At 37.6% G+C, this 13900-nt stretch overlaps 1 protein-coding gene across 1 annotated transcript in view; it reads left to right on the forward strand.

The window, feature by feature from the left end:
* Positions 1-13900, forward strand: part of SLC30A9 (solute carrier family 30 member 9) — an 88510-nt gene that overhangs the window by 47146 nt on the left and 27464 nt on the right. The window contains exons 10-11 of the mRNA XM_027544386.1: positions 9014-9069; positions 11248-11383. Of these exons, the coding sequence (XP_027400187.1) occupies positions 9014-9069; positions 11248-11383 (192 nt within the window). The remainder of the gene's footprint in view (positions 1-9013; positions 9070-11247; positions 11384-13900) is intronic.

The raw sequence follows: 13900 nt of genomic DNA on the forward strand, positions 1-13900 counted from the left end.
GAAATTACAAGGTAGATTACACAGAGGAGGGAGCTATGCAGACAAAAAGCTACAGAAGTCTACATAGGGTTTTCCTTGAGTTGAATCTTTGCTGAGGTTTTGTTACGCATGAGTCGGGTAAAGCACCATGAGACTAGGCAAAGAACCAGCAGGGAACATTAACCTGAGTAATCCCTAGAGTTCAGAAAGGGCTTGGATTAAGTTCTGACTTTCTAAGGTTGAAAGTCCTGACGGATTACCCAGGCTTAGACTTTGGTAGTAGGGCTAAATTATCTTAGTTGTTAAGTTTTAGAACCTTTCTGACAAAACTCTAGAGCATCATACTGATTTGCAAGTAACTTAATTACCTGCCAGAACAAAGCCCTACGCTTATTAAAAGTAAGACAACAAATTCTAGACATGCAGTATAACGTTCATGGTGTCCATACCTAATTTGAAAAATTTGTATTAGACAACCAGGAAGCAGAAAATTTGACATTCAACGAGGAGAAAAATTAGTCAATAGAAACAGACTCAATTGACATACGATAGAATTAGCAGACAAGGATAAATGGCTATTAAAGATGCATTCATATTATGTATCAAAAGAAAATATGAATATAATGAGAAGAGAAATGGAAGATAGAAAGACGAACCAAATGGAAATTTTAGAGCTGAAAAATATCTGATATGAAAAATCCAATGTATAGAATTAAGAGCAGATTAGACTTTGGAAAGCATGATCATTAAACTCAAGTAAACATACGACTGTAGAAAGCATTCATACTAACACTAGAGTGAAAAAAGACTAAAAAAAGAAAATGAAGGGAGCCTTAGACATATGGGACGTTATCAAGAGAATTACATCAAACATGTAAGGAAGAAACAATAACCAGTAGTACAAAGATTTTCAGATATAGACGAGAAGGAAACACTTTTCATTTCCTCTAATCAGGCTAGTGCATCACCGACTTGATGGACATGAATTTGAGTGAACTCCGGGAGATGGTGATGGACAGGGAGGCCTGGCGTGCTGTGATTCATGGGGTCGCAAAGAGTCAGACACGACTGAACAACTGAACTGAACTGAACCCTGATTGTTGTTTAATTGCTAAATTGTATCTGACTCTTTGCAACCCCAAGGACTGTAGCCTGCCAAAATCCTCTGGGATTTTCCAGGCAAGAATACTGGAATGGGTTGCCATTACCTTCTGAAGGAGATGTTCCCGACCCATGGTCCAATCTCCTACATTGGCAGGTGAATTCTTTACCACTCAGTCACTATGGAAGAGCACCTTAACCCTGATCTAAAATCTTAGATACTGCAAGAAAAAAATATGGACCTATATCTCTCATTAACATAGATGTAGATATCCTTTCAGTTCAGTTTAGTCGCTCAGTCGTGTCTGACTCTTTGCAACCCTATGAACCACAGCACACCAGGCCTCCCTGTCCATCAACAACTTCCGGAGTCCACCCAAACCCATGTCCATTGTGTCAGTGATGCCATCCAACCATCTCATCCTCTGTCGTCCCTTTTCCTCCTGCCCTCAATCTTTCCCAGCATCAGGGTCTTTTCCAATAAGTCAGCTCTCCGCATTAGATGGCCAAAGTATTGGAGTTTCAGCTTCAACATCAGGCCCTCCAGTGAACACCCAGGACTGATCTCTTTCAGAATGGACTGGTTGGATCTCCTTGCAGTCCAAGGGACTCTCAAGAGTCTTCTCCAACACCACAGTTCAAAAGCATCAATTCTTCGGTGCTCAGCCTTCTTTATGGTCCAACTCTCACATCCATACATGACCATTGGAAAAACTATAGCCTTGACTAGATGGACCTTTGTTGGCAAAGTAATGTCTCTGCTTTTGAAAATGCTATCTAGGTTGGTCATAACTTTCCTTCCAAGGAGTAAGCGCTTTTTAATTTCATGGCTGCAGTCACCATCTACAGTGATTTTGGAGCCCCCAAAAATAAAGTCAGCCACAATTCCCATTTATTTGCGATCAAGTGATGGGACCAGATGCCATGATCTTAGTTTTCTGAATGTTGAGCTTTAAGCCAACTTTTTCACTCTCCACTTTCACTTTCATCAAGAGGCTCTTTAGTTCTTCTTCACTTTCTGCCATAAGGGTAGTGTCATCTGCATATCTGAGGTTATTGATATTTCTCTCGGCAATCTCGATACCAGCTTGTGCTTTCTCCAGCCCAGCATTTCTCATGATGTACTCTGCATAGAAGTTAAATAAACAGGGTGACAATAGACAGCCTTGATGTACTCCTTTTCCTATTTGGACCCAGTCTGTTGTTCCATGTCCAGTTCTAACTGTTGCTTCCTGACCTGCATATAGGTTTCTCAAGAGGCACATCAGGTGGTCTGGTATCCCATCTCTTTCAGAATTTTCCACAGTTTATTGTGATCCACACAGTCAAAGGCTTTGGCATAATCAATAAAGCAAAAATAGATGTTTTTCTGGAACTCTCTTGCTTTTCCAATGATCCAACGGATGTAATGTTGAAGAAGCTGAACGGTTCTATGAGGACCTAAAAGACCTTCTAGAACTAACACCCAAAAAAGATGTCCTTTTCGTTATAGGGGACTGGAATGCAAAAGTAGGAAGTCAAGAAACACCTGGAGTAACAGGCAAATTTGGCCTTGGAGTACAGAATGAAGCAGGGCAAAGGCTAACAGAGTTCTGCCAAGAGAACGCACTGGTCATAGCAAACACCCTCTTCCAACAACACAAGAGAAGACTCTACACATAGACATCACCAGATGGTCAACACCGAAATCAGATTTATTATATCCTTTGCAGCCAAAGATGGAGAAGCTCTATACAGTCTGCAAAAACAAGACTGGGAGTGGACTATGGTTCAGATCATGAACTCCTTATTGCCAAATTCAGACTTAAATTGAAGAAAGTGGGGAAAACCACTGGACCATTCAGGTATGACCTAAATCAAATCCCTTATGACTATACAGTGGAAGTGAGAAATAGGTTTTAGGGACTAGATCTGATAAACAGAGTGCCTGATGAACTATGGATGGAGGTTCATGACATTGTACAGGAGATAGGGAGCAAGACCATCCCCACGAAAAAGAAATGCAAAAAAGCAAAATGGCTGTCTGAGGAGGCCTTACAAATAGCTGTGGAAAGGAGAGAAGCAAAAGCAAAGGAGAAAAGGAAAGATATAGCCGTTTGAATGCAGAGTTCCAAAGAATAGCAAGGAGAGATAAGAAAGCCTTCCTCAGCAATCAATGCAAAGAAATGGAAGAAAACAATAGAATGGGAAAGACTAGAGATCTCTTCAAGAAAATTAGAGATACTAAGGGAACACTTCATGCAAAGATGGGCTTGATAAAGGACAGAAATGGTATGGACCTAAGAGAAGCAGAAGATATTAAGAAAAGGTAGCAGGAATACACAGAACTGTACAAGAAAGATCTTCACGACCCAGATAATCACTAAGGTGTAATCATTCACACTCATCTAGAGCCGGACATCCTGGAATGTGAAGTCAGGTGGGCCTTAGTAGGCGTCTCTATGAACAAAGCTAGTGGAAGTGATGGAATTCCAGTTGAGCTGTTTCAGATCCTAAAAGATGATGCTGTGAAAGTGCTGCACTCAATATATCACCAAATTTGGAGAAGTCAGCAGTGGCCACAGGATGGAAAAGGTCAGTTTTCATTCCAATCCCAAAAAGTAAGGCCAAAGAATGCTGAAACTATCACACAATTGCACTCATCTCACACGCTAGTAAAGTAATGCTCAAAATTCTCTAAGCCAGGCTTCAGCAATATGTGAACCGTGAACTTCCAGATGTTCAAGCTGGTTTTAGAAAAGGCAGAGGAACCAGAGATCAAATTGCCAACATCCACTGGATCATCGAAACAGCAAGATATCCTTTCAGTTCAGTTTAGTTCAGTTCAGTCTCTCAGTCGTGTCTGACTCTTTGCGACCCCATGAATCGCAGCACACCAGGCCTCCCTGTCCATCACCAACTCCCGGAGTTCACCCAGACTCACGTCCATCGAGTCGGTGATGCCATCCAGCCATCTCATCCTCTCTCGTCCCCTTCTCCTCCTGCCCCCAATCCCTCCCAGCATCACAGTCTTTTCCAATGAGTCAACTCTTCGCATGAGGTGGCCAAAGTACTGGAGTTTCAGCTTTAGCATCATTCCCTCCAAAGAAATCCCAGGTCTGATCTTCAGAATGGACTGGTTGGATCTCCTTGCAGTCCAAGGGACTCTCAAGAGTCTTCTGCAACACTACAGTTCAAAAGCATCAATTCTTCGGCACTCAGCCTTCACAGGCCAACTCTCACATCTATACATGACCACAGGAAAAACCATAGCCTTGACTAGATGGACCTTTGTTGGCAAAGTAATGTCTCTGCTTTTGAATATGCTATCTAGGTTGGTCATAACTTTCCTTCCAAGGCGTAAGTGTCTTTTAATTTCATGGCTGCAGTCAGCATCTGCAGTGATTTTGGAGCCCCCCAAAATAAAGTCTGACACTGTTTCCACTGTTTCCCCATCTATTTCCCATGAAGTGATGGGACCAGATGCCATGATCTTCGTTTTCTGAATGTTGAGCTTTAAGCCAACTTTTTCACTCTGCACTTTCACTTTCATCAAGAGGCTTTTGAGTTCCTCTTCATTTTCTGCCATAAGGGTAGTGTCATCTGCATATCTGTGGTTATTAATATTTCTCCCGGCAATCTTGATTCCAGCTTGTGCTTTTTCCAGCCCAGCGTTTCTCATGATGTACTCTGCATAGAAGTTAAATAAACAGGGTGACAATATACAGCCTTGACATACTCCTTTTCCTATTTGGAACCAGTCTGTTGTTCCTTGTCCAGTTCTAACTGTTGCTTCCTGACCTGCATACAAATTTCTCAAGAGGCAGATCAGGTGGTCTGGTATTCCCATCTCTTTCAGAATTTCCCACAGTTTATTGTGATCCACACAGTCAAAGGCTTTGGCATAGTCAATAAAGCAGAAATAGATGTTTTTCTGGAACTGTCTTGCTTTTTCCATGATCCAGTGGCTTTTGGCAGTTTGATCTCTGGTTCCTCTGCCTTTTCTAAAACCAGCTTGAACATCAGGAAGTTCATGTTCGTTTAGATATAATCAAATTGAATCTAGCAATATAGAAACATTATAATAGATCATGATCCAGTGAATATTCTAGGAATGCAAATTTAAATATTCAAAGTCAGTAGAAGATTAATATGCAAAAATCTATTGCATTTCTACTATCAACAAACAAATGGAGAATGAAATATTTAATAAATTCCATTTGTAATATTAAATACTCAGTAAATTTAACAAAAGATGTGTAAGACTTTAACACTGAAAACTTAAAATATAACTGGAGACCTAAGGAAATGGATAAAGATACTATGATCATGGGTTGGATTACTGCATTAATATGTCTGATTTCCCTAAATTAATTTACAAATTTAATGTAATCCAGCAGACTTTTTTTTTTGTTAGAAATTGACAGACTCATTAAATTCTATAACTTATATGCAAATGTAAAGAACCTGGAATATTGAAAGCAATCTAAAAAAATTTTTGGAGGATTTTAAGACTTATTTCAGAGCACAATAATTAAGACAGTAGGGAATTCCCTGGTGGCTCAGATCATAAGAATCTGCCTGCAGTCAGGAGAGACAGGTTCCATCCCTTGGTGGAGAAGATTCCCTGGAGAAGGAAATGGCTACCCCCTCCAGAATTCTTGCCTGGAGATTTCAATGGGCAGAGGAGCCTTGTGGGCTATAGTCCATGGAATCGCAGAGTCGGACATAACTGAAGAACTAACACTTTCAAGGTATTGGCTCAAGGACTGACAAATCAGGAGAACAGAGTAGAGGGTCCAACAGACAAAGGCACCAAAGCAGTTCAGTGAAGAAAAGAAACTCTTCAACAAATGGTATGGGAAAAATTGGATATTCACATGGATAAAAAACAAAGGACCTCGACTTATACAAATGCCTTCATGCCTCATACAAATTTAAGGTGGACCCAGAAGTACCAGCTAACTCTATGAAAATACTGGAAGAAAACCTAGGAGAATATCTTCTAGGCCTTTGGGTAAGCAGAGATTTCTTAAATAGGACACAGAAATAGGACCATAAAATAAGAAAAACTGCATCAGAATTAAATATTCTTACTGAGGACACTTTTAAGACAGTAAATAGGCAAGTTGCAGATAGGGAAAAAATATTGGTAAAGCTTATAATCTGACAAAAGACTGGTATCCAGGGTAAATAAGGAACTTCTATTTTGTTATTGTTGTTCAGTTGCTAAGTCACATGTGACTTTGTGACCCCACCGACTGTAGGACACCAGGCTTCCCTGTCCTTCACCAACTCCCGGAGTTGCTAACATTCATGTCCATTGAGTCAGTGATGCTATTCAACCATCTCATCTGCTGCTGCCCTCTTCTTTTGCCTTTAATCTTTCCCGGTGTTAGGGTCTCTTCCAGTGAGTCAGCTCTTCGCATCAGGTGGCCAAAGTACTGAGCTATAACTCAGTATTAAAAAAGAAAATCTAAGTTTTTTTTAAAAAGGCTGAAGATTTGAAAATGTACTTCACAAAGATACATGAATGTAGTTGATGGACACAAGGAGGTGTTCAGCACTATTCATCATCAGGAAATGTATATTGACACCCAAACAGGGCCTCTCTACACATCCCCTATAATGATTAAAATTTAAAAGCCTGACAGTCAAATGTTGGGTTAAGATGTAGAGCACCCAAACCTTTTAGATATTGCTGATGGAGTGTAAAATGTTACAACCACTCTTAAATTAGTCAGTTTCTTGTAAACATGTGTCTATTGTTAGACTTAGCAATTCCCCTCTTAAATATTTAACCAAGAGAAGTGGGAACAAAAGTCCACAAAGACTTGTATAAGAATGTTTATAGCACTGTGAAGGTGCTGTAATGGACAAAAAATTGGAGTCAACACAAATGTTCATCAACAGTGGAATATACAAATTGTGGTATATTCATACAATGGAATATTACCTAGCAATAAAAAGAAAAAATGAAATTCTTATCTGTAACAGCATATATGTATCTCCAACAGTATGTTAAACAAGAGATGGCAAATACAAAAGAGTAGTAATTGCATGATTCCATTTACATTAAATTCTAGAACTTTGACTTTAATCTTTGGAGAACAGCATTAGTGATATCTTATTTTTATAAGAATAAATATGGCCCATATTAAATTTATAGAACTTCTGATACCTCACACTTCATTGCACAGCCAACCTGAACATTAAGTATTTTAAAAATGATTGAACACTCATTGACTATTTTGTAAACATTATAAACACAGACATATATAGTGTGAATCAATAATGAGTATTTTAATTTTAGTATACAAGTTTTAAAATTGTATGTTCTTAATTTACTCTCATTCTCTTAATTTATTGAAAAGCCATCATCTGTTTTAGGTAGTTTGACCCTCTTTTCCTTTGTAATCAAGTAGGAAAAAAAGTTGAAATGTTCTTTGTTTTTAGGATGGAATTTCCAATATCAAAACTTAAGTCTGGTATTTATGTGTTTTAGTAATTTTCAGGGTGGTATAATGTCCATATATTTTACAAAAGAAAATGTTTTCTATTAAATGCATGGTAACCTACAGAGAAACCTCAACTGTAAAGAATTTGGTTATCTTGAAAGTTTACCTATTTGATACCATACTGAAAATATGGAAAACCCCCAGCTTAGTCGAATAAAATTACATAGGATATTCACTCAGAGGCTTTGTATTTTTATTAGATAAATAATTTTAATAAGGTAATCTTTTTCAGATTTCTAAATTTACATGAAATTAATAGAAAAGATACTTAGTGCAAACATAATACTGAGCAGTTCCAGTGAATCAGTCTTTTTTAACAAAAGATATGACCGAAAATATCAAATAAACAGAAATAAAGGAAGAAAAGATGAAGGCAAAGGAGGAAGGAAAGAAAGATGGTAACCAATATAAAAGACATTTTTGCATTTTTATCATGCAAAATTTTGTCATTTTGTCATGACTTTTTTCCCCTAAAGAAATAAAATTTTTGTTGTAATTAGTCTTCCATCTTTATTTCTTCCTTCCACACTCCAGATAGTCACTGCTGTGTGTACATTGATATGTATACTTCATGCACATAGGTTTGGAGCTTGACTAAAAATGTAAATGTGTCATAGAATAGAATAGTCGCTCAGTCATGTCCAATTCTTTGCAACCCCATATCTGTAGCCTGCCTGGCTCCTCTGCCCGTGAAATCTCCAGGCAAGAAAATAAGTGAGTAGCCATTCCCTTCTCCAGGAGATCTTCTTGACCCAAAGATGAAACCCAGGTCTCCTACATTGCAGGCAGATTCTTTACCTTCCAAGCCACCAGCAAAGCCCAAATGTATCATGTGTATACACGGTTTGTAGTCTTTAAATCTTTTATTTGTTCAGTTTATACAAGCTATTCTTCCTGTAAAAAAAATTAGGTATTACAGGCTACCCTAATCCTACTTTTCTCCTCAGAGGTTAAATGTGAGTTCTTTCAGGCTTTTTCCTATGCTTTACATTATATGTTGTTTACAAAAACTAAAAAACACAAGTTCTTTTGTATTATACATACCGTTTCTAAACTTGCTTTTTTCCCTTTCACTGAATGTTATGTCTTGGAGCTTTCACCATGTCAGCACAGAGAGCTGTATCCCAACTCTATTCTTTTACACTGAGGTAGAGGATGTTTATTATTTGGTTGTACCATGATTTATTTTGCCATTCCTTACTGAAGAAGGTTTAGGTTGCTCTCTTATTTCTCAGCTTTATAAGCAGTGTTTTTTAAACCCTTTCCTGGTCATCTTTATGTCTCGATGGTAAGTACTAGAGAACAGAACTGCTGGGTTGTTGGACATACATGTGTTAAGTGTTTCTTTGCTGTTGTCAGGTTGTGCCCTCTAGATTGGCTTTACCTCATTGTACTCCCTGTCTTGCTAATGGTTATTTACTTTTTTTCTTCCATAGGCCTTACTAGCATTGGGCATCAGTAAGTCTGTTCAGACACCAGATCCTACTCATCCGTAAGGACTCTGTCTTTATTATGTTTTCATTTGTTTTGGCAGGAAGTCGTTGAATTACCGATATGTCCTGAAGTTTTATATACCTGCAGCTTTGTGTTAAAGAGTTGGTCCTTTCTTCTGCTGTAGTATCTAAAATGCAGGATTCAACTCCTTTGTCAAAGTAAAGTCAAGATCTAATATGAAAATGGAGTTCAAATTATTTTTATTCTTTGTAATACAACATAAAAATCTTGTCCTCTTTGTATTTGATAATTAATAACAAAGCACATATTTTGATCTTGGAGTTGTTTTATTTGGTCAAAGGAAATACATATATTTCACATTTGGACTAATAGGCCACTCTTAAATTTTAGTGATAATTTTCTATTAAATTCATGCTTAATGTATTTTAATCCCCTTTTTGTCATTTGGAGATAATATTGTTAATGTTTCAAAATGACTTATTTTTAAAAGAAATGTGCTCTTTAGCACATATTGTTTTGAATTATATTAGTTATTTGATACAAAGACTTGCTACTGCTTCTACTAATATAACCAGGTAAAATTTTTGGATTCTACATGTATTTTTTTCTTTTTTCAACAAGCTTCAGTAATAGAATTTGAGCAATCAAATTTGCCTTAAGGCAAAAGAAGTACACTTTTATTTCTGTATAGGAGTCTGCTTCTGTGCTTTATATATCTTGAAATCCAGGCACTCCTGTTTTCTTATAAATAATAGCATATTTTGAATATCCTGTAACTGTCAGGAAGCCTTTATATACCAAAAATTTTAAAACAGGGTGAAATTGAAATTTTTTAGGTGTGTAGCTTTCATAAGATATTTTCAACAGTCTGCGTTAGTGCTGCCTGATAGAATTTTCTATAATAATAGGACTATTTATGTATATCTATTCAATATGCTAGTCACTAGCTACATGTGGCTGTTGAGCACTGGAAATGTGGCAGGTGCAATTGAAGAATTATGTTAAAATTTTATTTAGTTTTACTTAATTTACATTTAAATAGTCTTATGTAGCTAGTGACATATTGGATAGTGCAGATCTACATAATTAAAAATTTCAGTAAGAATATACACGTTCCTTGAAAACACATAAAATGAAAGTAATGCTATTTACTTTAGATCTTAAATTATCTTAAATATATATAGTCTATCTATGTGGGAAAAACTTGAGAAGAATGTTAATTTTTCTAAATCAAGCTTATAGAAGACTGTCACATCTATAAACTGATAATTTCCTATGGTAAGCTTACATATTTGCAAAAGGAATTAAAACAATTTTAATTAAGATTCCAAGCAAGAGTACTGGAGTGGGTTACCATATCCTACTCTAGAGGATCTCCCCAACCCAGGAATTGAATCTGTGTCTCTTGCATCTCCTGTATTGACAGGCAGATCCTTTACCACTGCACCGCCTGGGAAGCCCTTTTAAATTAAGAACTCTTATTTAAAGTTGCATCTACTCTAGGGGTACCATGTTTGAATTTGGGGGTAAATTTCCCAGAAACTTTTGTATCAATGCGTGATTCTTTCCCTCTTACACTATCTCATATTTTTAAATTTATTACTCATTATTTTATCGGTACATACAGTAATATAAAGTAATGCACATGTTGACCAAACACTGTTAAAATATAATTGCAATTTAACAAAAAAATTATCAAAACACCCAGAAAACTGAAGCTCTTAGTCTTTTAATAATCGTAGTCAGTCACTGTGTGTTAAATTCTACAGAATCCACAAAAAGTATCTAGCATCAAATTATAGGTAATATAAATTATGTAAGACAGTATTTAATTAGAAACTTCATTACAAGGAAACTGAAATGTTACACTCTTCATTAAACATTTGAATACATTAAAAAAATAAATTTTATCTGTGTTTGTGGTATTTAAGAGTAAAGTCGCTGTAGTAAATCAAAGCAAATTATAAGAAAGAGGGATTAGCAAAAACCTGAATTAAATCATATTCACTTTATTTTTATATAGTTTCAAAGATCTTGCAGTTTTTACCACTTTATATGTTATTTTCTGATTAGATTTGAGTTTGGCACTTACTTTTTACTTAACTATAAAATCATAACATCTTGATATTGTAAGAGGTTTTTCTTCATTGAACTATTAAACATATTTTGGGAGGAAATAATTTGTATTTCTTGTAAACTGTTTTTAATTTTTCAGGTATGGATTTTCAAATATGCGCTATATTGCTTCACTGATTAGTGGTGTTGGTATTTTCATGATGGGTGCAGGATTATCTTGGTACCATGGAATCATGGGATTGCTCAATCCTCAACCAATAGAATCTCTTCTATGGGTAATTTTCTCCTTCCTTCCCTCCTCAGTTTTAAAGTAATATGAAATAACAATTAAGTACAGTAGAATACCTTTGTTATATTAATGTTAATGATTGGGACTAAATATACCTTCTTGACGGTAATATAGGATTATATTACACATAAAAACACCTGTATGTGTTTTTTAGGATGTGACTGAACCTGACCTCTAGATCCATGTGATTCAATGATGTTGAGCAAGAGTATCTCTTTAGGTACAGTTGTTAAGCACTGCATCCTTGGCTAAAATTTTGGACAGTTCTATTAATTTCTGCTGTTACTAAAAGCAGAAAGGCCAGAAGACCTCTGTTCAGTTTTAGTACTAAGAATAATCTGTCAGTAGTTAAAATATCCATTCCCTTGTAACAGTCATATATTAGAATTTTTCTTAAAGCATCTTCTTTTCCCACATTCTGGTCGGAAGCCTACATTGGGAGAATGGGAGTGTGGTTCCCTTCTGTGTTTTTTCACCTCAGGGCCTGTACTCTTCTCTCCTGCTCCCTAGGCTGCCTCTGGCGGCACTGAAGGTAGAGATAGGGAGCAGAAAAGTACTGCTCTGTGGGTACCAGTGGGAGAAGGCAGTGGCACCCCACTCCAGTACTCTTGCCTGGAAAATCCCATGGACGGAGGAGCATGGAAGGCTGCAGTCCATGGGGTCGCTGAGGGTCAGACACAACTGAGCGACTTCACTTTCACTTTTCACTTTCATGCATTGGAGAAGGAAATGGCAACCCACTCCAGTGTTCTTGCCTGGAGAATCCCAGGGATGGGGGAGCCTGGTGGGCTGCCATCTATGGGGTCACTCAGAGTCGGACATGACTGAAGTGACTTAGCAGCAGCAGCGGGTACCAGCATCACCTTGCACTGGTATCCGCTGGCCTTCATAGGTACCTAAAGCTGTCTTTTTTCTTCTCATGGGAACTTCTTGGAGATTACCCTGCTTGGCAGCTGTGACCATAGCTCCCTTGAGAAGTGCAAAGTGGTCATGTGGCACCCCTGTCAGCTTTTGTATCTCATGGTGTAGTTCCAGACTATTTCTGCTGATGTTGCCAGTAAGATTCAGTGGAAGGAGCCTAAAATTGAGATAGGAAAACCTGTATTCTAGTTCTTATTTCAATAACCTTTCCATATACTCAAGCAAATCACGTAGCTTTGGGAAATGTTAACTTTCCTTAACAGGATGAGGAGAAAGTTGAAGTGGGTTCAAATTTTTTAAACCTCTATTTCAGGGAAGGCTGGGGTTCCAAAAATTCTATATTTGAATTTTTAAATTTCATATAAAATTTATCATTTGAATTTCATATAAAACTTTTTTAAAATCTGTTATTTCTTTCTGTATGTCTTGGACTAAAGCACAAATGTGTTCTTGATAGTTCAGTTCAGTCGCTCAGTCATGTCTGACTCTTTGTGACCCCATGAACTGCAGCACGCCAGGCCTCCCTGTCCATCACCAACTCCCAGAGTTTACCCAAACTCATGTCCATTGAGTCGGTGATGCCATCCAACCATCTCATCATCTGTTGTCCCCTTCTCCTCCTGCCCTCAATCTTTCCCAGCATCAGGGTCTTTTCAAATGAATCAGCTCTCCACATCAGGTGGCCAAAGTATTGGAGTTTCAGCTTCAACATCAGGCCCTCCAATGAACACCTAGGACTGATCTCCTTTAGGATGGACTGGTTGGATCTCCTTGCAGTCCAAGGGATTCTCAACAGTCTTCTCCAACACCACAGTTCAAAAGCATCAATTGTTCGGCGCTCAGCTTTCTTTTATAGTCCCAACTCTTACATCCATACATGCCTCCTGGAAAAAACATGGCTTTGACTAGACAGACCTTTGTTAGAAAAGTAATGTCTCTTCTTTTTAATATATTATCTAGGTTGGCCATAACTTTCCTTCCAAGGAGTAATCGTCTTTTAATTTCATCGCTGCAGTCACCATCTGCAGTGATTTTGGAGCCCCCAAAAATAAAGTCTGTCACTGTTTCCATTGTTCTCCCATCTGTTTGCCATGAAGTGATGGGACCAGATGCCATGATCTTAGTTTTCTGAATGTTGAGTTTCAAGCCAACTTTTTGACTCTCCTCTTGCACTTTGATCAAGAGGCTCTTTAGTTCTTCTTCACTTTCTGCCATAAGGGTAGTGTCATCTGCATATCTGAGGTTATAGATATTTCTCCTGTCAATCTTGATACCAGCTTGTGCTTCATCCAGTCCTGCATTTTGCATGATGTACTCTGCACATAAGTTAAATAAGCAGGGTAATAATATACAGCCTTGATGTACTCCTTTCCCAATTTGGAACCAGTCCACTGTTCCATGTCCAGTTCTAACTGTTGCTTCCTGACCTGCATACAGATTTCTAATGAAGCAGGTCAGGTAGAGTGGTAGTCCCATCTCTTTCAGAATTTTCCACAGTTTATTGTGATCCACACAGTCAAAGGCTTTGGCATAGTCAATAAAGCAGAAATAGATGTTTTTCTGGAACTCTCTTGCTTTTTTG

The sequence above is a fragment of the Bos indicus x Bos taurus genome, chromosome 6, assembly GCF_003369695.1.
Source record: "Bos indicus x Bos taurus breed Angus x Brahman F1 hybrid chromosome 6, Bos_hybrid_MaternalHap_v2.0, whole genome shotgun sequence".
NCBI lineage: Eukaryota > Metazoa > Chordata > Mammalia > Artiodactyla > Bovidae > Bos > Bos indicus x Bos taurus.